This window comes from Anser cygnoides, chromosome 5 (assembly GCF_040182565.1).
Source record: "Anser cygnoides isolate HZ-2024a breed goose chromosome 5, Taihu_goose_T2T_genome, whole genome shotgun sequence".
Taxonomy (NCBI): domain Eukaryota; kingdom Metazoa; phylum Chordata; class Aves; order Anseriformes; family Anatidae; genus Anser; species Anser cygnoides.
Window position 1 is genome coordinate 54,539,250 of NC_089877.1, and position 25,561 is coordinate 54,564,810.

General features: G+C 40.4%; 1 protein-coding gene across 2 annotated transcripts in view; it reads right to left on the reverse strand.

Annotated features, from left to right (window-relative positions):
• BEGAIN (brain enriched guanylate kinase associated) overlaps positions 1 to 25,561 on the reverse strand; it is a 151,990-nt gene that overhangs the window by 92,179 nt on the left and 34,250 nt on the right. The window contains exon 2 of one of the 2 annotated variants that reach the window (XM_048069803.2): positions 22,744 to 22,772. In XM_048069803.2, the coding sequence (XP_047925760.1) occupies positions 22,744 to 22,772 (29 nt within the window). Of the gene's footprint in view, positions 1 to 22,743; positions 23,624 to 25,561 lie in introns of those variants that run through there. The other variant, XM_013199476.3, reaches the window with a different exon arrangement.

The window sequence follows — 25,561 nt, forward strand, 5'->3', positions numbered from 1 at the left end:
TACTCTAATATGTTAATTTAAAAGAAAAGTTGTATTTACATTTGGGTGCTTAAGGTTAGGACTATGTACAGAACCTTTGGAAATATGTGTTGATGTCAGATCAGAAAAATACTTTTCTTCTAGTAAATGACAGACATGAAGATTTTAGTCAAGTAATGCACTTTGGACCATTATTTTTCAATTGGTGTGCTTTTTTTCAACCCTTTATCAGAACTACTCTTGTGTCACAGGGCAAGGAAACCTCTCTATTTAAGAAGAAAGGTGGGGTAGTGGTGTTTCTTAGCTGTGTCCCTGGAGCGTTTTTGGTGTGTGCAAATGCTAAATAAGTGAAGCTGGAACACTTTCAGATATGAGTTGTAGTGAGCCGTCTGCAAACAGTCTTTGGGCCAAAGCACCACTTGTGCTTTGGCCAGTGGACAAGTGCATTGCTGCTATTAAAATGTATACTGCATGTTGTGTTTTCTTATTTTTCAAACAAAGGAATAGTTCATAATCACTAAGCAGAAAATTAGGGGTGTTTTTGCATGACAGTATGGAAGAATATGCTTCATTCTTATAGGTCAGTAGCCAGATATAATATCACAGGCAATATTTGCAGAATACAAGAGAGGAACTTCATTTTTTCTAATCTCCATCATCTTGGTGAACACAACACTTTGAAACACAGCCTTCCAGAACTAATGCAAAGAAGGCAAATTTTAGATTGCTAAATTGTGAGAGCCTTCTGACCCATTGTTTTGTGTGGATCAGACACAGCAATAAAAGTGCAAAGGATACTCAGTAGTGAATTACATGGGTTCTGCTGCCAGTCATAAAGGTAAACGGCTTATTGCCCTAATTTCCTTCCTTCCTACCACTCAGTGGTAAAGAAAGATCATGCTTGAAGGACTATGAGATCTGCCTTTTAATGTGTAATGTGAATAGAATTTGAACTATACAGTTTATCTTCCTCTATGCTGGATTCTCTGCCCTCCAGTGGTGTTTGGCCACTGCATCTTATATAGACTTTTTTCTCTTCCTTCAGCTTCTGACCTAGCCTTAAAATCTAAACAGATGAAATCTCAACAGAAAACAGAGAAACAAAGCACAAAGAAACAGTAAACGAAGTTTCACAAATTTTATGGTAATACATGGCTGAAATAAGCACTCTGGGCCACAAGGATGCATTCCCTGCTATGATGTACATAATCCATCAACTGATCAGGATTTTTCTTAAAATGAATTTAGCCTTGGTCTTTAGTCCCACTTCCATGGTTACAAATAGTCTTTCAGCTGTAAGACTAAATGTATGCCTGCTCAGTTCATGCTCACTTGTTTTCATGCCTGTGCTGCACCATAGCTTAAAGCATTTATTTTCTCTGCTCATCCATACTTTTTACCTACATACAAATGACAAGACCAGTCAGGGAGAGAGAAGGCAGCCAGAAAAGGTACGTGGGAATAAAAGATTTAACAACGAAGGAATCTCTAGACAGTGGAGGTCTTTGGAGGATTTGGAATTTGACTTTATGTTCTCCTTGGTCCTCCTACTAGTGCTGGTTTAAATCAGTTGTATCTGCTGATTTGTGAGATTTGACTCCAGGAATTGCAGAACTCCAACTGAGAGAAATAGAGCACCCTAACAGCTACTAGGGGTGAGGTTAGAGTTGACCAAGCATGTTGGGACATTTGTGGGGAAGAGGCTGACCAGGAGTTGAGTGCAGTAATGCTTTTGCTCTGTTATTATCTTGAAGACTGGCCTCTTCTGTTTGAACTCTGGATGTCTGTTGTTTGCACTAATACAATTTCACAATTTCAATAGAAATGAAATAGTTATTCTGGTAGTTTTTAATGAGGGCTTGCTGATTTCTTTTGCCAGCACGCTGCTTCCAATGTTCTCCAAATGAAAGAGCGTAACGTTTGTTTACCGCTTCCAACTTCATAGCCCCTTTATCACCACAGTAACAAAGCAATGAGGTTTTTAAATGCATCATCTCTCCTGGTAAATATGAGAGAACTGAGCCAAAAGAGACCTGGGCTAGAAAATGAGCAGCAGAGCCAGGTGGGAGGTGAGAGTTCCCTGCCTGCGGACCCTTATGTACTGCTATGTGCCTCTCTCCCCAGGTGGGTCTGTGCTTTTGCCATGCTCTGCAGGCAGGGCAGGGGAGGTGGCAGTGAAATAAAGTCAGAAATCATTCCCCGTATATAGAAACTGCATAATATATATTCCCTGCATAACAAGGCTACAAGGCTGCATGATCCCGCCCGCCCCCCCCCCCCCCCCCCCCCCACCCCCCGAAGAGAAGAAATAGTCCCTTGGTTTATGCTAAGGCACTTTCCAAGGAAGAAGCCTGTGCTATAACAGAAACACGTGTGGTAAACATCAAATCTTTGGAAGACTTGTGTTTTAACGTTTCATTTGTGGCACAGGATGCAACTGTTTTTTGTTCAAGTAACATATTTCATCTGAGGAAATGATAAAGGCAGTCTCTCTTTTTTTTTTTTTTCCTTCCTTTCCTGCCTTGCAGGTACTTTCTGTGTGATTTAATCCCTTCCAGTCCTAAGGAAAGGCTTTGATCTTGTGATGTATTCTCATGAGCTGCACAAATAATGTCAAATAAATTTTTGGTGTCATGACCTTCTTTGGTTTCACTGGTCAGATGAAGTCCTCCAGGGCAGGCTCAAAGTTCTGGCATTTGATGGCTCTGGTTGTTTGCTCTGAGTGGTCCCATTGACTACCGGACTCGGTGACACCACTTTCCTTCCCATCAGTGCCAGTTATTTTCAGGCTGCTCTCTGAACTTCATCATTACTTGTTTTGAACAGCATGCTTAGTGCTCTGCCAGTTGTTTTTATGCTGCTACAGCCAAGTAACCTTTCCTCTTTTCAGATGAATCCAGTGTGGAGGTGTTCAGACTGAAAACTTTGTTTGACTTTGTACGCTGGGGAAATAGAGTTTTTGTTTTTCATCAGGTCAGAGTGAACAGGAATCTTCAGTAACAAAATTCAAACTAAAGACTTATTTCAGGCTGCACTGGAGGAGGTGTGCTGACTGGTATTATGAATACACTTTAGCAGGGATTTTTAAGATTTCGTCATAACACTAAATCAGTATATGTTACTGTAAGATCTTCTTAGGACAAGATTGAAGCCTCTGACTTTCCAAAGAGGTGCTTATATAAGCAGAAATGCATTTGAAACACTTAGAGTGAGAAGAGGGGAAGCAGGCACAGTGATGGAAATAATGCTTACATGATACTGGAAGACCTACTGACTGGGCAGTGCATCCAGGTTGAAATGTTTAATTATCTTACATTTTGTGGAGGATGTTTCATAGCCCTGAGTTGGCATGGTTCTTGCTTGCACATGGGGACAATGGAATAAAAGCAAAGCACCCTGAGAGATTTTTGACTTCAAAGAAACATCATGTACTATTAGTAATAATCTGTTCCAGGTAGGTGTATAAAACTTGGTGGTTTTTTATTTTATTTTATTTTTTTTAATATATATATATGTATTATTTTATTTTATTTTGCAACATCAAGTACTTAAAAACTATACCTGAAGCCATACCTTTTGCATCACTGTTGTAAAACATGACTGTCTTTTCTCTATTAGCAGTAATGGCAGTGCCTTAGCAGTGCTATCCAAGGTGACTGGCAAAGCTGTCTGCATAAGTATGAGGAATGCCACTGCTCAATTCCAAGCAAAAAACAATTTTATACAACTGCATGTCATGCCAGACCTCAATTAATTTTCTCCCTAGCTTTGAGCTGTAGTTAATGTAGGTACTTGCAGCATACCTATTACTGCAACATTTAGACATTTTCAAATTTGGTGTTTAGAAGTGTTTGATGTTTATTTAACTAATTGGAAAAAATAGACTATCCACTTTCATACATGAAAGAGCAAAAATTAATCTAAGAGTAACCACAATCTAAAGTACTAGATCAACCAAGTTAAAATGGAGTTTCACACTAAGATTAATTATGCTCTCTGCTTCCTGTTGAGTAATTATGTTCAATAAAAATCATTCCGTGCAATTCAGTACAAGCTGCCATTTCAGCGAGTATTTAATGGCATGTAATGGGCTGAGATGTACACCCTGATTTGTTTTACACAAGCAACTTCTACAAGTCTGTTCTGTTTAGTGAGTGAGAAGGGGCTTACATGTGTTTATGGTAAATGTGAGACCTCACTTGCTTGGCTCTTTGGGAGCAGTGACAAAATGTGCCCAGCAGCAGCACTTTTCTGACAGCTGGAAAAACACTTCCCCCTAGGCACTGTCTCAAACTGATTTTCTTCCTCTCCTGTGTAAGTACATCCTGAAGAAGTGTGTGCTTAGGGAATGGGGAGCTTGCTGAGAATGGGCTGGGAGAGATGGCAGTGTGTGTGATGGGACAAGGAGATGCTGGTGAGGCACAATGGTGGGCAAGAGCAAGGGGAACTTGTGACTTTCAGAAGACTCTTGGCCATTTCATTTGCTGTGACCATTTCCCATCCTTGGCTGGCAAAGAGGGTCTGAGGTGACGTGGTGCCCACAAACTGCAGGGCTGGAGCAGCCACCTCTCTGAGGCTCCAAGCTTGTTCCTGTCCCAGACATCTCCACTCTGTTCCTTGCTATTTTGCCTGAAGCCACTCATATTGAGTATCCAGATGGGAACTCCTGAGAAAGTAGCCCTTGGATTTAGTCAGACAACATACTCTGTTATTTTGGACAAATGCTGACCCCATAATCCATCTTAAGCACCTTCTTTCCCAGAAGTGCAGTTGTTGGGGTACTTTCTTGACAATTTTCCTCTAGGGACAGGTACAATCAAGAAAAGATTCATAAAGACTTTCTAAATATTTCTAAACTTATCACCCTTTAGTTAGTATAAGATGGACTCTAAACAAGATAGAACAAGTTAATGTACATGCATTTGCCCCCCTCCCCTTAGTTTCCTACAGCCCTGGAAAATTTCCTGAGACCTCTCAGCATCAGCCAAGTTCTTCCTTTGCTGAGCCCTACTGCTGTGTGAGGATGCTCCCCAAAATATTCATCAGTCCTTCCTATTTCTTCTTGCTCTGAACAACAACTGAGGAGGGAGCAAACTGACCAAATGCAGCTTGCCCTTCCCACAAATGTCTTCTATTGCATTCCTCACTCAACATCATGGTAACTGAAGTGCTCGGAGTCCTGCAAACATACGCCCAAACACCAAGGGAAATAGAGAACTTGCCACAGTCATTTCTGAATAGAAGCACTTTGTCTTTTTTTGGCAAGCACTTTTCTTTAAATGAAATATAATTATGTGTTTTTGCAACTAACTGATTGAGATTGATGTGTAACAGAAATTACTCTGTTGGATGGCATCTGTCTGGGGAGTGTGTGGGGATGTGGGGTGGAGGGTGGGGAGAGAAGGAAGTAAATACTTATGTCCTGAAATTGAACCATAAAAAAAAAAAAAGAGGAAAAAAAATCTACTGAAATGAGACACATCCAGAGTTCATACAGATATTGCCCTTCAAACTCCAGCACTGCCAAAAGGAATACCAGCATATAAAGGACCTGGACTGTGAGAATCACAGAACAAATTAGGCTGGAGGTCATGAAGGCCAACTTCTTACTCAATGCAGATTCAGTCAGATCAGGATGGTTAGGGCCTCATCAACTCAAATTTTAAGCATCTTTGAGAATGGAGATTTCAAAACCTCTCTAGGCAGCCTACATCACCCTTCTTCTCTCCTGTGATCTAGTTTCAGACTGTTGGTAAAGGCAGCAGAACTAAACCTGACCAAAATGCATACCAAGAAAAATATTCTGTTTGGGGGCAAAAAAAAAAAAAAAGTAAAGTAACCAAAACCAGCAGTCCCACAAAGTTTTCCAGTATCAATTTTCCCTACTGCTGTTCCTAACAGGTGAAGGGAGAAGAGGATGACAGCAAAGCACAGATTGTGCTACGGAATGTCAGATTTTCAGGACTTTGCAGTTTTTAGAGGAAAGTTTTGTCTGACTCCAATTCTTGCTTACCCTTGAGAGTGAGGCATTCCCCACCCTATGACTCATTGAGCAGACCCAGCCTTACAGAACAACTTGTCCGGCCTTTAGCTTACTTCTTTCTTTCTTCTTTCACAGCCTGAACAGTTCTGCCAGGCTTGCAGCTCCTTTTGCCGGTTGAGGGGAGGATGGTAGCTTTTCTACCATTGGATCCAGTGGACCCAGTGCATGTGGTCCCATTGCATGACAGAGGTACAGATGCTGTGGTCTGGCAGCGCAAATTGATGGGAGCACTACTGGAAAGGGCTGAAAATAATCCCTGTAGGTTTGTCTTTTCAGTGCCTTGAAGAGAGTTTGGTTGATGCATTGTGGAAGATTGACCATCCCTATTCTTTAGTAATTTGAAGTAATGTGAAATTTCTTACTGCACTCAAAATAAGTACTCTGGATAAGGAGAAGGCACGTCCATACCGTGCAGTAAAACGTTGTCTTGTTCTTACGCTTTTAGAGTATCAGCACTGGTATGGCTGCAGGAACAGTCAAGACAACAGTATTCCTCCCAGTTGTGTGCTTTTCAGCCAATTTCTCTCAGTCCAGCTGCAGCATATACTCATTCTCATTCCACTCTCCCTTCCTTTGATATCTTTTTAATTGGATGCACAACACTTTCTCTGCTCAAGCAAAACACCATAAGCAGACAAGGTGCTCACTTGTGAGGAAAATCAGCCTGATGCACAAATTGCTTTCTTAAACCCTCCTTTTTTTGTGGTGTGGTATTTTCGTTCTTTTTTTTTTTTTTCTTTTTTGTGTGTGGAAAGATAAGGCTTACTTCTAGCACTGCAAAGTACAAGCAGCTCTCGCTTGGCATTATTTTTAGGAAAACTCTTAAAAGTACATTTTAGAAAGATGCCAGTGGCAGCTCAAAATGGCTGTGTGTATAAGCATATGCATGCATTTACAGTGCACCCAAGCCTGATGCTGAATAGGTGTAACACTGGGACAATTTTCCTCTCAGAAACCACAAGAAGCTAGGGGAGGTGAGTGAGGAATGTGAATATCTTAGAAAGATGAAACTGCAGAAGGAGGACCTGGAGTGCAGGATTCCCATTGCTGAACCCCAGACCAGGTTCTCTCACGGGTTGCCCAATGGCTGCAAGCTTGGAACTGTTACCTACAGGCTCTTAGATGCTGGGCTAGGGGAACTGCAGTTGCTGAGCTTATTCATGTAAGTGCTGAATGTTTTGTTTTAAATTACATGCTTAAAATGTCCATTTGTTCCCATCTGAATATACTCCATTCAAACTTGCCAAGATTTATGTTCTAAAATGGGAACTGATGTACCATTCTTTACAATCACTGTATTATCACTCAAATAGTCTTGCTACCCAGCTGGAGAGTCTTTTGAACAATTACAGCACCTAAATATGGGAGATCCATATCAAGAATGCAATATATAATGTAGAACTTAAAGTTCAACAGTATTCCTGAGAATGGGGGCAAAAGATAGAGATTAAAAAAAAGTCAAAGTAAAATACATGATTTCTCTCTAAATCAGAGCAAATGAATAACTTCAAATTTGAAGATCTACACAAAAAATACTGTAATACTATACTTTACATACATACAATACTACATGCATACAACACTGAAGTAGCCCACCAGCTTTTAATGATGGAGCATCAAATAGCAAATATTATGCGATGATCGTTCTGTACATTTGAGTCTTCATCTGGTATAGTACTGATCAATAAGCTCCCAGGTCCTACCTGTACCTGCTCTCTTTGAATTAGATAGCCACTGTACGGAGGTTCCTCATAGCTTTTGGTGTGCTTAATTCAAGTTGTCCTTTAAGCTGGCAAAGTGATCTGTCATCTTTTTTTTTTTTCTTTTTTTTTTCCAGATAAGGACTGAGGCCTCAAAATGTTAAAGGTTAGGTCCGTACAGTCATTCTGATCTTGAATTCCTTATGTCTGCAGTATCTATTTGCATTTTGGTAGTTTTGAGAGGCAAAGTCAGTTTCTTAAACTTGCACATTTCCAAGGTTTTTCCTGTAAAGTTGTTTCCAGCCTGTGTACAAAGTAAAAACTAAACAGCCCTCCCTCTTGGTTTCTTTAATCTTTTCCTTTCTGATCAGAAAGGAGTCAGTATGTTGAACCCTATGGCTGCCAACATCCACTGCTGCACTGTTGCTGCTGCTGTCTGGGCGTAGCATGCGTCATTGTCAGCTACCAGGCAAGAAAAGAGCCCCAGGTTTTCCCTCATAGCGAGCTTCTTTTTACTTTGTTACCCCCCTTTAAGTGTCTCCTCTAGTGGTCGGTACCAGAAGAAAAGGATCTGAAAGTCTTTGATTGATATCTCAATCTGTCTTTTGATTTCTTTGGCTGCCCATTTCACCTAGATTCTGTCACTGATAATTTGCTTTTAAATGTAATGGATAAGATTCTGAGCAATCCATCTCCTCCTTTAACCACAACTGCTTTCAGTGCATTAATGACTGAAAAGTTACACTTTCATTTAATGTGAATTTGCAAAGCTTTTAGATAATGGGTAGCTCTAATATTCTGACATTGTTGAAGCTATTAGAAGAATAAATCAAAAGAAAATTCTCCTGTTGCTGCCTGCACAAAATGGGGAGAAGTTTAGGGTAAAGGCCCCAGTACAGTGACGCTACAAAACAGCAATTACCATAAGCTGAAAAGGGCATAGAAATGGTACTTCTGTGGTTGGGTTTCTCTCTCTGAAGCTGTGATAGATGTTAGAGAGAGGATGGGAGGGAAACATCAGTATCAAAACTGGAGTTGTGTTAATTGCTTTCACCTCACACTTTTGTATTCCTTGTTGGTTGACTTTTTTTTTTCTTTTTTTTAATTCACAGGAAATCATCCAAATAAAACATAAATTAATTTTATTCCTATAGAAACTGCAGTAACTATTTTGATCTGAATGCAGTTGAGTCTGCTCACACTGGTGGTAGGTTTAGCTCTTTAAAGGTACTACTGTTCGTTGTACTTTGCTAGGAAGAACATAGGCAGTGATGCTTATCCAATATCCCAAAGTGATATTAAGAGCCTATATCCGTGCAGTAAGTAGCACTGATTTTTGGGGGGATTTACTTATACTCAGGGACACATTAAGGACAAGTCTGCATATCTGTATCTTTCCTCATAATGGGTTTATGTTACCATGCTGCTGAGAGGAAGTAGTGATAGGGAGAAAAGACACTGTCACAGATAAGTTTTGCAATCCTTTGCCAGGCAGTGAAGAAGCAAGCAGTGCCATGAGAGTTTTGATTTGGCTGATGGATGTTCTGCTTTGGAACTTGGCCCAGCTTCTTGGCTGAATGCAACTACTCATTTCAGAAACAGCTACTTGGTTCCTGGGGGGAGAGTTGTGTTCTCTCCTCTCTGTCTTAAGGCGCATAACTTGCATGCAGTCTCCTGGCTTTGACAGGAGCCCCTCAAAGATTTTGCAGAAGTCACTTAACCATTCTCAGTCTTGTCTTTAAGAAAGGAATAATGCTTGCAGGAGCCACAGAGGGTTTCTAAGACCTAGTTGACATCTAGAAGTGAAAGCGTACCTCTGTTGGCCAAACACATACACAGTGCAGGGGCGGACAGTAATGATTCTCTCTGCTATGCTTCTATTCTTTATTCAGTGAAGAGTGGGCAAGGAAGGCATGCTTAATATTTATTTGTTTCAAAGAACTCCAGTGCAATGTTGAACGTGTTGCCTTTAGTGTTCTTTTCCTACATTTACATATTTAATGGTTTGCATGCTGATCCAGTTGGTTTTGTTTGTGGATTTTCTTTTTGTGTTTTTTTTTTTTTTTTTTTTTTTTTATGGATATTAAAGTACTTTACCTGCATCACTCATTATGCAGGTGAACCACATAGCCGCCTATACGGTGCAGATAACGCTGTACAGCTGACAAGGCTCCAGAATCATTAGTAACTTGACCTTCCTGCCTGATTTGTACTTATGAATCTAATAATAAATAATCACATGTGGAAAAGTCAATAGAGAAATAATGTAGCACACTTCTTTTAGTGCTCTAATTCAGCAGAATAAACCATGAGAAGCATTTCAGTAATTTACTATAGTAAGTGCTCTCAGCAGCTTCTGTGTTTCAGCTGTTTGGTGCTCCATCATGAAGATAATTATCTTGGTAATTAGTTATATTGTTATTTAATAGTCCCCAGACAATATTCTATTTTTTTGAAGGAACAGGCCTTTCCTTCTATATTTCTGTCCCCCATTACAGAAAATGTTTATCTAAGAATCTTTTCTCTTGCCAAGTTTTTTTTTTCTTTCTGTTTACTACTTTCTCTAAAAAGGTCTCAGTTACTGAAAGACAGTTTCTGTTTAGCAGCTGCACAGATGTAGCCACAGGAGACTCCCTCTTCTTGCATCTATCTCAGACATCCTCAGGAGCTGCTCCTGAAGAAACAGGGATGGGAACAGTGCAGGTGAGGGGCCAGCAGCACTACAGGCTGGAGCCTCACAACTGTCCTTTAGATTCTGAGTTTCACCTCATCAGCACTTCTAGGGAAACAGGCAAAGTGAGAAGATTGGTGAAATAGACTGGGATTGAGGAGAATAGTCTTTTAAGTTTGATGAAAATGAATCTTTCTTACAACTGCATGAATGTAGGCAGGAAGTTTTCAACCATTCCTAGATTAATAATGGTGAGAAACAACAGATCAAGGGTAGAAATCAGCATGAGGAAGAATGAACTCTTTTCTGGGGGGACTCACTATTAAGGGAGGTAGCTTAAATACTGAATTAGTCTCCTGAGAGTTGCTGGGGTGAGAAACATGTGTAGCTAGCAGTCTGCAGACCTAAGCCACCATTTGGGGAGGAGAAGATGTGGAGCTGCTGATGGAGGACCAGGAGAACCCCTGCGGAAGGTGGAGGGGTGGCAAATGCCTGAGGGAACTGCTTAAGGCCAGGGAGAAATGTGTGTGTGAAGAAAGCTGGAAACTTTTGAACTTGTGTAGGTGGTTATGACCTCAATAAAAAGAAACTTCCTCCAGTGTCACCCTCACTCTCAAAGTGATTTTTAGTCCTATTTAAAGGGAACAGACTGTTGTCTCTTTTTTTTCTGTCTCCCACCACTCCCTTTGTGATACTATTCCTCACAGTGTTACCAGGAAACAGCTTGTTTGCATATACCTCTTATAATAAAGAGTGTAGCTTCTAGTTCAATACCTCCAGATTTTGTGCTTTCTGGGTACTGTTCTTGTTGCAGTTGTCCTTTCAAGCAGCTTCAGTTTTAGGAAGCCAAGATTTTCTCTGCAACTTTTTGACTGTACAAACGATGGACTTTTTTCTTTAATTCACTTAGTGACTCAAACTCCACAAAGTACCATTCCTACTTCTCACCAGCTGGTGGTCCATATGCCACTGCATCTTTACTCTTGTAAATACAAGTTTGAAGTCATGCTCACAGATCAGACTTTTGGTGGTTAATATGGCAATATGTTAAAATGTCAAATGATGCAGAAAGAGTGAGTCAGGGGGGAAGGAAAAAAAAGCAGTAGTCTGTGCATTTATAAAACTTTCCTTCTAAGGGGCTCCCAGAGGTTTGCAGGCATCAGAGGATTTCTGCAAGTCTGGGGTCAGCTGGCTGGGATTTGGGATCCACAGCATCTTAAGAGAAGCATCTGTGCAAGGCAGTGGTTCCTAGCTTCTCAATGTTGTCTACCAACAAGTTTAAGGTCTAAATTAGGAACAAAAAATACAGTCTGGCACACTGCCCATGAAAGATTGCCAGCTTCTAGCTGAAACTCTTCATTACTCTAGAAAGGGTGATAAGTGTTCCCCAGGGAACTGGAAGTTTTATGACTTATGCAGTGCTCAAAAATATAAAAAAAAATAAAATAAACAAAATGCTCGGAACATTGACAGTATTCCAGAGAGAATCTTAATAGCTGTGGCTGTTTCCCGTGTCCATAGAGCAAGAATGTCAGATCCATCGATGCTTTGGACCTCGCTCCATGTCTTCCAATCAGTAATGGGGGCGCCTCTACCACATGGATTTCAGGCAAATATACAATCTCTGGTCTGTTGTATTTCCTCTTTCCATTGCATAATTATCCTTAATTTCAGCAAGCGGGGCATGACTCTGCGAGCCAATGCCCTAATTTCAAATGCTGAAAAAATAGCCAGGGCAAGAATAGAAAATGCAACTAATAACTTTCAGTGAAAGAGCTGCCATCGGTAAAGGGATAAGACCTTTGTTGATTTTACTGGTTCTGCTCTTAATGTTTCCTGACATTGTGAAAGTTAGCTAGTCTCCAGTAAATTGGCTCATAGTAAAAAGGTAAGGAAACAAATTCTAGATGGATTTAGAAAATCTTAAACGGTTTAATAGTTCTGTGCCATGAATCCATGCTGCAGGTGTATGCCAGCAATGGTTCCAATTAATGCAGACTTGTAGCAGGCAGCATTCTGGAGATGAATGACAGGAGTATCATGTGAGTGCTTTGTTCTTCACGTGAATGTGAAAAATGTATAAATAACACTGCCTTTTAGATGAAAGAATATGTTCCTTTCCCAAGTCTCTTTCATTAAGATCTCTGCAAAACTGTAGTTAGCTGTTTTCAGCTTCTGTGTGGTCTGTGCAAACCAATAACATAATGTAACTAATCTATGCATAATGAGGTAGATAACACTCAAAAAAGAGTTGTAGTTCTGGGAAAATCTGGAGTCCTCCAAGGATGCAGTAATGGATTCATTCAGTTGCTTAGAATTCAGCATTTATACCTGTTTGTATCTTAAGACTCTTTTCCCATGTTTTGTCTATAGAGATGATGAATAAGGAGATGGGATGGTCTACAAATCCAGGCTGGCAATTTAATCAGAACTTTCTGCTCTGTGTGCAACGATAATTAGTAGTTAAGTGCTGTAAGAACCTTAAGATGAAAATCCTGGTAAACGTTTTTACTGTGCAATAGAAATTGGCGAGCTCTTCAGGGTATGGAGATGAGAATGCAAAGCAACTGCAAAGTCACAGGACAGCAGCCCGGTCTGCACCTGTAAGGCATTTCTCAGAATTTTACTCTCAAAACTATAACTGAAACCTTCCACGTTCCTTGAATCCAAGTAACATGCAGCCATTATTTGTTTGCTACATGTTCCTAGGTTATAATAAAAGTTGGTTTTACACAGTGGACCATGGGAGGGTTTTCACTCAGTAAGAAAATGCTTTTAGAATAGAATAAATGTTCTTCAAAGCAAAGTATATCAAGCAAAAACAGACGGGTTAGCATTATTTCTCTCAAATAGCTCCAAGTGTACCGTGTGCTGGAATTAATGGGACATTTCTCTGAGAGGTTTTTACTTTTACATTTAGGTCCTGGTTTGTAAAGAAAAACATCCAGAAGCTCACAGCATGTGAAACCCATCAGTTCTAGTACTGAATCTACTGAGGCTTTGTCAAATTAGAAAGCATAACACAGCTAAAGGAAAGCAAGTTAAAGTCTACAGGTACTGTAAAATCTGCATCAGCAGCTTTGTCAAGGTGGAAAAAAAGGTTCCTGTTGACAGAAGTTACCTGTTATCTGGAACTACTTGCATCATATGCAGTAGACAAGCCATGAAGCTTCAGGCTGGATATTAGGAAAAGACTTTTTCACTGAGAGGGTGGTTGGGCACTGGAATAGGCTCTCCAGGGCAGTGGTCAAGTGGTCACAGCACCGAGCCTGCCAGAGTTCAAGAAGCGTTTGGACAATGCTTTCAGGCACATGATCTGATTATTTTTATTTTTAATTTTATTTATTTATTTATTTTGAGTGGTGCATTTGGGGCACAGGAGTTGGACTCAATGATCCTTGTGGGTCCCTTCCAGCTTGGATATTCTATGATTTGTGAAGACATCTTTGCTCCCCTAAAGTGACATCTGTTAGAATACCTGCTTAGTGTTATAATTTCATATAGTTTTAATTTCTCAGGAAAAAAAAAACACAAAACAAAACAAACAAACAAAAAAAACCAACTTCTCAGTATTTTAGCTGATGGTTTTCTCTTGTAAGTTGGGGGTGAGGGTGGGCGGGATGTGGGGGGTGAAGAGATTACTTTTTTACCAAGCCGTATAGGTCACCTAAATTTGGACCAAAGAAACTCATGTCAGTCCTCTATCTATGACTCATTTTGTCCCTTTCTTGTCCATATGCTCTGTTGCCAGAGTTATACAAAGGGCTAATTAATTTACTGATGGAAAAGCCAAGACTCTTGACTTAGGCAGTTCCTTCAGATGGGACTGGGGAGGACTGTGCATTTCCTAAAAGGGCTATATCTTTCCTGCTGTTGGTTTGTCCAACAGTGAAAGCTTAATAGCAAACAGTTGATATTAAGACAAGCTGCAAACTGGCTGTGTATTGTGAAGAAATAAAACAGGACCTGATTTTTTTTTTTTCACTTGCTTGGGATGATCACATTTTCCTGTGTTGAGCCACAGTGAAATGCTATTGGTCTCCAGGTAGCTTACTTACATATCATTGCTGTTCTAGTTTTCTCCACTCTACTTGTATTGCTTTGGGCTAGTTTTCTGAGTTTCTCTTCTACTGTACAGAGTATTCAGCTTTCAGAGTATTTGACTCTCACTTGATCGTTCACTCTTTAATTGTTGGTCTCACACCAATTGGAATCAAAATGCAAATAAAAGCATTGTTGTTATTCACAATCTGAAAGTCAAAACTAAGCATACAATTTATTTTGAATTTAAATATAACTGTTCTGGTGCTACAGATTGTATGTATGCAGTCTAAAATCTGTGTTTCTCTACAGAAAACAGCACTTTCCCCATCACGAAGAATGTGCCTCTGTCCATGAGCATATTTTATTACTAGTTTCCTGTTGAGTTGCTAAGAATAGTGGGCAGGGCTGCAAAACATTTATATTTCAACACTCATGGATCAGTATTAAATCTTGGAATGTATTTGGTACAGTCAGTCAGGACTGTTTCTGATTAACTCTGTGGTAATACTGCTTCCTTATTACAAGACAGAAATAGGATTCATACCAAGAGGAAATAATATCTCAAAGGACAGGTGACCCAGCAAATACAAATTCAGTTAAAAATATGTGTATGTGCAAACTCATTCATCATGCATTTAGTGCTATTTAAATGTCATATCAAGCACCTACATCTGTAGGACTTCTTGGTAGTTAAGACCAATTATAAAGATATACAGACAATTTCTTTTTCTATTTGTAGACTACTCCGTACAGGTGGACCATTAAAAACCATGTTAATTTGTGCAGTATCTTGGTTAAACTGGAATCCCTTAGTTAAATGGCAGCACAAAGATTTAGCACTTATTAAAGAGAAGCGCACAGAAAAGGGGAGTACTGATTGCTTATCTTTTCAAATTGCCTGTGGTAAGAATGAGCTCTTGGGGGATGGCTGGTGAAAAGATTAAGTTGCCATTCATTGCTCGAAATTCCAGTATAGCTCTTGGAAAGCCTTAAAATTAGAGCAGCTCCTTAAACTAATGCTCTTGTCTAAATAGCAGTTAAAGCTAACAAACATAAAATGAGCTCATCTGTTTGACTTGATTTGTATGGAAATGTCAAAAGTAATGCCCCTTGCCCTGACATAGATAGGAAACTTGGTCTTGCCTAAGAGGGCAGCACTTTGGAGCTGTCAAGTCAGCCTAGCAAGGGCTCCCTGCAGAGCTCAGTGGCTTTCAGAAAAAAAGTTTGAAGCTCCTCTTTTCTTCTAAGACACCATCCTCCTTCTCTGCCTCCTCCTTCTTTTAAAGGGAGGTGAAATCAAAATGATCTTGTTCAACTCCTGGAAGAGTTGAATAACAGAGTTGTGCAATTCACACAAGTAGTAGGATGGTCACACACATGAGAGAAATCTCACAAGGACCTACAGGCACTTATGATCCCCCCTGCCCTACTTGGGAGCTCTGTAAATTATATAACCCTCTTATTCATGAATTCCTAAAAGTATGATTATTGCTCACTGACTGCTGCCTATGTTTAAGCACATTGTACTTCATGCTAAGCTGACTCTAGGTCATCGCTAAAACATTAAGACAATTCAGTCTCCTGGATTTTTTTTTTTTTTTAATACAAAAAGCTGAATATTTTGATATACTTCAGATGCTTCTGGTTTTTAAAGAACATTGAATTAAATATGGTAATAGAGTTTTTATTTGAATGCATTTTAAAGACACTTGTGTGTAAATCAAGAACTGATTGGTAAATTAATTGTCCAAACCATGCCAGAAGCAGCAGAGCTGGCAATTGCAAAAGCCTGTAATAAAGTGTTGCAGACAGGTTATCTTCTTCTTTTCATCGGTCTGAGCACTGTAGCAGCAGAAGCAAGCATTCAAATTGTACTTGATTTCACCACAGAGCACACTCAAGTGTGGTTCACAAACTACACTGCCCTTGAACCATCTGGGGTTTGCAGCTTGGAAGCTTTTATACTCTTCAGCTTGTAAGATTGTTTTGTTACTGCTGCAGTTGTTGTCTCTGTTAGCTTTGTAAGTCCCTGCTCTCACTGTTTAGCACACTTCCCTGATAGCTTTGGTCAGAGTGCTTACATAAACTGAAATCTAGTTGCTATTAGCAATATAGACGATGTGGAGAGCATCTAATTTTCCCACCTTTGATTTTCTTGACGATCAAGGATGCATCTTTGTAAAAATCTGTTTGATGCAAAAATTACATCTTTGAAAAAATCTGTTCTGGAAGCTCTAATCCCTGTGTCACAAAGTTTTGAACTAATCACAAACACTAAAAGAAAAAGGCTTTTTTTTCTGATAAATATTGTGCAAAACTCCCCCACCCCCCCTTCTTTTTTCCCCCTCCTGAGCAGCTCATAGTATTGCTCAGTGATGCACTTTGCCTTGCAAGAAAGGGGTAGGCAGAGCATTATTTGTAAGTCTGGTATCACCTAGGTCCAGCCTCTTCCCCATGACTCACTGCAGCTCCCAGTTTGATGGCATGGCTCATCTCCTCCTACCTACTTCCTCAGTCTCTTCAGATGTTTGCTGTGCTCCCACTTGTCCCTGCAGGCCACGTTCCACTTCCATACCAGGTTTCATTCAGCTTGAATCTGTTCTGCCCTCTGTTCCTGTCATGTTTCTTGTTTGCTGGACACTTCCACTCCACTCAATACTTACCTAGAGCTAAAAGATATTATAACGCAACACTTGTTGCAGCACATGACTGGAGATTATTCCTTCCATACTGGTATCCCTGCTTTTTAGAATGTTTTTCCAAGCAGTAGATAGAGGTTTAGGGCACAGGGCTGTAGGACACCGTAACAGCAACCCTATTGCCTCAGATGAAGTCATACTGGTTTGACTGACTAGCGTAGATAACACCAGTAGTGGAAATTAAGTGGCATGGACTTCAGTATAAGCTACGCGAACATACTGTGCCCCTGATGGCATTAATAGAATTCCCAGAGCAACTGGCATAGGTAGATCAGCATGGCTCAGCACCCCAACCGATCCCAGCTCCAGGGTTATAGTTCCCCTGGGGGCTATGAATATATTCTTGTGTGTCCATTGCTCCTACTGCTGTGGTTGTCAACCACCAAACTTAAAGCTCAGTGTAATCTCTGGGGGAAAGAGACGTGTGGTTTAGCTGTGCTGCAGTCACACCTTGGATGGCAGGGTGAACAAACCAGACGTGCTGCAAACAGCACTGCAGGGCTGTCACTGCTGCTGGGACTGCCTGGGAGATGGAAACATCTTGCAGAGCAGAGAAAAATAGAAACCAGCTTTACCAGTTGGAATATAAGTAGTCAGCTCTGTTCGTCTTTTTTGTTTTTCCTTCCCTCTTTCAAAATGGACCCAAAATGGACCCTAGCTAGATGACTTTTCTACCATAACCTTTAATGACCACAAACTCATGGCCCTTTCATGCCAGCATTTCCCTATGCTCTGTTTCTTCTGAGCTTTCCCTGTGCCATCTCTTTGCTTGTGTCCTCAGCTGGGGTTTCAAGCCTAAGCATCAGTTAGAGCCTGCAGACATTGCTGAGCAGATGCTGGAGCTGCTGCTTGCACAGCCTTACTGTTGTCCTGTGGCATTGTGCCTCTGTGCATTCAGTGGCTCCCAGCACATCAGCTGTGGATGCAAAGGCAAGACCTAGTGTAAAGAAAGGGGTGATTGTTGGGTAAGTTTCTGGAAGAAAATCCTCTCCTTGTGTTCAAATAACTGTGGTAAAATTAAAGTAGATACAGGTTGAGAGAAGGAAGTGCAAGGTGGGAATGACAGGAAATTGCACTGTGTTCATTAGCATATGAAGAAGGTTATATTTATACCAAGCACAAGGAAGGCAGAATGATCTAGTGGGCATTTAGGAAGGCATTCACATTTCCACTAAACTACCATATAAGCTTTTCCCCAGGGTTGCACGTGCCTTTGTTGTTCCTTGAAGAGTGATTTTCCTTCCTTACCACAGATGAACTCAAGCATGCTTGAGAGAAGTCCAAGATTGAAAATTCAAGAGACATAGATCGAGCTGCTGATTTACTACCAGCTGTTTGTGCAAAACAAATCACTCTCATATGCTCTGTAACAAGGGCTATAATGAACTAAAGATGTTACCTCACAGGTCCCTTGTGAGGCTTGGATCACTTTGATCAGAGATCCATAGATGATGAGTGAAGTGCCACTACTGGTAAAGTAATCCTTAGATGGGGAATAACACAGATACACTGCAATCTAGGAAAAGGGGAGTCTCCTTGCAGGCACTAATTATGTAAGTCTGGCAGTTCATGGTGGTGATGATGTGTCTCATTTTATGTACCTTTAGATATATGGTTCAACATATTGTGGGTCTTGAAAGCTTTGACTTAAGAATATTGATTTATAGAGTTTCTGATTTGTCACTTAAATTTTAGGAGCATCTTTTTTAAAAAAAGCAAAAGCTTTTATTGAACAATATCTATTGCCTTAACTGGCATTTCCTGTGGAGTGAGATACTCTTCAGTATAAGAAACACTGTGAATCTGGTCAATATTTGTGTACAAAAATGTCTGGAAGTCTCTTATGTTAAACTTCACAACCTTTCCCTTGAAATGTTAAATGTTATAATCTATATTTCAAGTAAGATTAAATGGAAGCAGTGAAAGAAATACTGTGTGAGTTTGTGCTGAAGTTGTGGTGGAACTGGCAGGTGTCTTCCTTTTGCATGTCTGGCCGTGCTATGGATTAAATCAGACTTGAAGGAGCAGTTTCCTGAGGATTTTCAATTTTGTGTGCCAGCCACAACAGATCTGCAAGGCCCAAGACTTGGAAGGCATGTGCTCCTCTTGAAGATACACACCAAAGACAGTACAGGGCTAAGAGTCAAAATAAGATAGTATAGGTACATTTGAAATGTGCTTGAACTAAAATTTTCGGTCCTTGTTTACAGACATGATAAAGAGGCGAATCCATGAAACTGTATTTAAAAGGTTGCAGTCAGAAGTAATTAATGTTTAAAGTGACTGTATAACCATACACAGCCAACCTACATAAGTGCAGATCTCCAAGGGGTTTGTGATTAGTAGTTAGCCTTACTTCCTGCCTAATATATTGGTACCTTGAGATGTTATAAACACTATGTAGTGTTAAGAATTGTTCAGTGTGAAGACTTCATTGCAGCGACATATCCTCCTAGTCGAGGTTTCAGCACAAAATAGCACGTTTCCACTTCTAGAAGAAGTCATCCCCATATCAGGCTAAACACTGATAACCTCCCACGTCTGCTTCCTACTTCTCCTTCCACCTGTACTGCTGTCACAGAAAGCCTCTGCTGAAAAGGACAGGATGAGACATCAGAGGTCACAGCAGCCCGTTGATCTGCAAGGGGAATTATTGCTGCATTATATGAGATGAATTGCATCTTTCCAACCAGATTCCAACCAGTGAAGGAACATAATGCTGAGAGGTGTGTTAGTTCACTGCATTGTTGTGATGCCCTGGCTCACTGAGTTCACTGTTCATTAAACTACGGGTGATCCGTGGATCAGTTTTGCAGGCTCCTGTGTCTGCCTCTCTGTCTCTCAGGGGTCTGGCCACTCCAGTCCTTGGGGGTGTACCAGATGCACTGGAGAAGGTGCTCACTCCCCTGAAGTCTCTTAGAACTGACTTTTAACATGTCTGGGCCTGTGGGCACCCAAGGGCTGCCACTGTGTAGCAGCTCCTCTGAGAAGTGTGATTCTCTGCACCTATTCTGCACATGTAAAAGGCTTCCTTATCTTGAAGTGCACTGTGGAATGTAAACCTGAATTTCTCTAACCCAGGGAGTTTTCACACTGGATGAGTAGGTGGTCCTGTGGGTATCCACCCTGCTTCTCCTGTTTGTCCAACAAGGCTTTGGTTTTATTTTTTATTTATTTATTTTTTCTGATTCCAGACCCCTTCCTCCTCCCTCCTTTGCAGGAGCAATGTGTACCCTCTGTGCACCCCAGCTTGTGCCCAGCTGCTGCAGGTGACACATCCTCAGCTAGCTACAGGAAGAGTGAGGAAGAAGCTGGGCCTAGCAGAACACCTTCAAGGACCATGTAGCAGTGGCTTTCCTCTGTGTTACACTGGTTTCTACATCCCACTTATTATAAAAAACACCTCTTTCCTCCTGAGCTGTCCTCTTCCCTCATTTATTTATTTTTTTTCTTCCCTGACTTCAGGTTCTCTCTCCTCATAGCCTCTCTGAAGCCACTGTGAGTAAGAAATGAGGCAGTCTGTCTTAACCCGGGTGTCAGACTTGGATAGGTTTAGGAAAGATCTAATCTGTCAGGTCTGTGAAGTTCAGCAGGTATTTAAAATAACAGCTCCAGATTTGATTTCAGTTTCTGTGTCAGTTTGCATCCAAAACAATGATTATGGACAGGAGCCCGGAAAGGCTCAGGATGGAGCAGCACAGTTTCTGCACTGAGGCCTGCTGGAGCGCCCCCAGCCCAGCTCACTGCTCCGCTCAGGCACCAGCTTGGGTGACAGGGACCAGCCTCCGTCAGAAGTAATTTTTACACACGAGAAGTGTAAGCAGAAAACTTCATTAACAAGCAGCTGACACAGCCTGACCCTTCTCTTGTCAGAGTTAATAGCTAAACTCCCACCTCCTCCAGTGGGGCAATGTGAGATTTCCATCTGTACAAGTGCTCAGGAAGTACTGAGGTGCTGCTGCATGTCTGACAGCTGCAAAACTAGGGTGCTAGGAAGATCGAGCTTTATGGTTATTTACTCTTGTCATAGAAAACTCCCTCTTCTTCTGTTTGTTTCAGAGTTTATTCTCCTGGGCTCTGCAGCACGTTATTGCAAATGTAGCAAGAGCCTGACTATTAAAAGCAGAGGCCAAAGAATACTGAGGAAAGTATAAGTATTGTATTGTGTTTGTGCACACATGCTTATCAAGTGAACATGTAAATATGTATTTGCTTGCATCTACTAACAGAATAATTCATGGCATGAGTATGCATACACCATAGGAGATCTTGCTTAGAATTTTTAGTAAACACAGGACCACGTACTGAGGTGCTTTCTCAGTCCTTACTCAGGAAAAACTCACAGCTGTAATGTTATAGCACTTACATGCAAAACAATAATACGTTGCACAGGGTTTTTCTTTTAGCTCATAAGTTATTTACTCCTTCAGTCACATAAAAGAGTACAAAAGATGTACAACTGAAGTACGTTATAAATAAATGACATTAGAAACTTTCTGATGTGCATCTTCAAGTCCACTGTAAGAGACTTAACCTCCTTGTTCTCAAAAGAAAAACAGGATTTTGTTTCCAGCCCAGAATTCATTGAACATCTCTGCTCTTTCATAATTGCCACTTTTCCCCCTGTTATTTCCAGAATTCTAGAACTTTTATGCATTTCTGAAAACTCAGGATAGCTATTCTAAACTCAAGGAATCTAAAAAGTTGTGCTTGGACAATAGTTGTCACTAACCAAACTGAGTCACCAGGCTCAGGGAAGGAATTTGGACTTGTCCAATAAAACCAAGTAAGAGCAGGGCTAGTGTTTTGGTTATCAAATAAAGCTCCATAAAATATTTAAAGGGTAATTAAAAGTTCAGCTTTTACTTATCACTTTGATAATACATGGGGATTTAATTAATAAACACAATTTTATTTTTTAAATTATTTTTAAAGGGCTAGAATGCTTTTTTCTTTTTTCTCTTTTTTCTTAACAACATACACAAAAGCAATATCCCCCAAAGCAGACTTGCACTCGGACGTGAGATGGAAAACTTGTGTTTATAAAAGCCATCTCCTTTTGCTTAAAACAGTGAGATGTGCTGAGAAACTGGTACAGTATGACAACATTTTAAACACAGAGGAGACAAGATTTATCTGGCCAGTATACAATATAAAACAAAAATCGAACACCAATGTTACAGCATTATACTGAAACAAACCACAGTAATTAGATGCTTTGAAGTCAAGCCTATATTTTCTTCAGCTTTTTTTTTTTTTCCCATGAATTATTGATCCACTTTCCTCATTAAATGGAATGGCAGGCTCTTGCAGTAAATGGACAAGTGACTACAACATTTATATAATCAAATATCCTCTGCATCTGGCAATAAAACGTTTGTGTATAAAACACCCCTTCTGAATTGACATGTCTGAAAAACAGATTTACTAGTATAACCACATTCCTTTTCTTTTGTCTCTAAAACACAGCTTCCCTTACATCGTCATGCAATCCCATATTTTACACTGATCATATTAAGCAAAATATTTTCAAAGAGCCTGTATTGCCCATTGTGCAGTAGAACATTTCTTGTCTATAATGAGATGTAAATAAACTGTCTCACTTACCTTATTTTCTCCATCTCTGCTGCAGAGGCCTACAAGAAATCAAATAATAGGAGCAAGTGAATGAAAGAAAACATTCACTCTGCAGATTTATGCATAGTTAAGGTTTCCAAATGGTTTTCGACAAGTGTCTACAAAGCGACGGTAAGCAAACCCCACATCTGCATTAGCTGAAAATAACATTGAGAGATTAACTCAGGAATAATGCAGCACGCTGCAGGAGCACTGTATACCCACGAGCCATGGGCAACAGAATGACTCAGTTGTAGCGCTGAGGCAGAAAATGGGGAGAGAAAGGAAAAAAAAAAAAAAAAAAGAAAGCAGCAGCAAGTAACAGGTTACTGTGCCTCCTGGATTTCACAGGAAAAGTTGAAATGCTGTGCTAGCCTCTGCGTGGTGGGCATGGCAGCAGTGCTCGGCTGGCAGGGAAATTAAAGTGACTTCATCACACATGAATTTTGAGCTCAATTCATCGTGTTTCACGGAGCCTGACAGATGGAGTGGACACAGGCTTGCATCCTTCGTGGGAGTTTCAAATAATAAAATTACTTTCCTCAAGTAATACGCTATCTTGACAATTAGCATCTCAGTATGTGTAGGCTTTTCATTAACCCCTTCATTGCTACTCACCTACAACTCCAGTAACCCTCCAGTTCTTTCTGCCTGCCGGGCAGCTGGATTTCCATTAACCCTTTGGCAGTTGCCCATCAATTCTGCAGCCTTAAATCTTTACATCCCAGTGGAGCAGAAGGTGGTAATTTTATTAACCTGCCTTGTTTCTTTTTAGCATATAGATGCTGTAAATTCCTACTTATCTATAGCGTGGAGCATTAATCTGTCAGTATGTATATGAAAAGCAGACCCCTTGGTTAACCCCTTGGTTTCTTTTTCATCATTATCTAGTGCAGATCCTTAATAGCTGCTTCCATTTCATCTTATCACACCACTGGCACAGGATCTCAGCAGTCCTCCTGGCCCCGCTTTACTGTAACTAGGGAATGAACATTCAGAGCAATCCTGCGATCTCTAGAGCCAGATAAATCTCAGCATCTCAGAATCTCTTATTTATACTGAAGGCATTGCCCATTAATCATGGACACTTTAAACCTTATTGATTAATGACTAACAATCATATTTGAGTATGAAATAAAGATTAAAAATAGGGAAATATTAATCAGTTAACCAGCAGGAAATTTGTCAAACTGCCTAACAAAAGATCCCAAATGACAAATTGTTGGTTCCTCATTGTGTCACTCATTTTTCTCTTCTTCATATTTATTCTTGATTTGCCCATTAGATAAGTTGTCAGTCAGGCCAGTGTTTGTGCGATAATTTCTGCTGACAGACATTAAGACTCTTAGGCATTCACCAGAACTTGGTACGCAAGAAGCCAGCTGCAGGAAAACCCCTCCTCAGCTTCCCAGAAGTGGATGTGATGCGCATTATGTGCTCCCTGCATGTCTGCTGGAAGCACAGGGTTGCCCATGGTAAATCCCAGATTTTGAGATTAATGTCTAACTCAGGGACCCGTAATTGCTTTCTCTAATTTATATCTATCCATTGAACCCATGCTTATTCTGTAGTGTGCAGGAAATAGTTTAAACATTACCAATTGGAAAACAAACCACGGGGGCTTTTCCCTGTGCGTAGGAAGCTGCTGGCAGCCCCATAGGCTTGCTACTTTGGTTTTCCTGAGATGTACTCTCAAAAAACAGTCCTAATCATCATGTTTCTGTCATTCTGGGGAGAATTCATTTTTGCTGGAGCTACTCACTATGGCTTCGCCTTGAACTGCAGGAGTCACCTGTGAAGACTGAATACTTAAAGATCTGATTTCAGTGCTTCTACTTTGGCAGTTTCTACAGATAGAAGGGGAAGTTGCCTAAGCTTTGCTTTTGCCTAGTGCAAGAGTGAGGGTTGTTACATGTGATTAAAACACAGGATGGATAAGAGCTGTAGGTTGTTTTTTGGCTATATTCTATTGACCTCATCTGTGAAGCAGGTGAGTCATTAGCTGCCAATTCCAACTGGAAATTAGTGGGGAAAAGAAAAGCACAGGAAAAGCCTGACACAAAAACAAAACAGAAAACTAAATCAAGCTGCAATTACTTCTGTCAGATTTATTCTCTCTCTCTTTTTTTTTTTTAATTTAATGATTCTATTTATTTATTTATTTATTAATAAGAAGTCTATTTTTTCCTTCCTCACAGTAAAGTTACTTTGTGTGTGTGTGTGCGTGTGTGTGTGAGCAGGGCCAATTTTCCTTTGGACCATTGGGGATGTTCTCCTCTACCTTTCTCTGACAGCCTGGTCCATGAAGAGAGTCTTGTCTCCTTGTCTGATGATGGGAGCAATGGCTTCAGATGAGCCCTCCTCAAGGAGGATGCTCTGATGTGGGTCAAAGCCTTTCTGGGCTGTGGCACTGCAATGTTCTGTCTTTTGATGGGGATCTACTTCCAGTAAATAAATAAAAGCAGATGAAAGGACTAGATCCCAGGTATGTTTCAGGGGAATGTCCTAGCCTGCATGTTAGAGAGTCAAATGTGTATACAGGAACCTATGATGGTGAAAATAAAGATAAGAGCATCCATAGAAATACAAACTTCATACCAAGCAGTTTACTTTCTCAGATAATTATTTTCCTTTGGAAGACCATTTTTTCTTTTTTTCTCCTTTTTGACTTCTCTTCCCTTTCCTTCTCTTTTTTCCTTCCTTTATTTTTTCCTTCTCTCTTTTCCAGTTCCTGTCTCCTCTCCTCTCTTTTAAAATTCTTATATTCCCTCCCTTAGAAATTCAAAATGATTTTAAAAGTCTGTTTTTC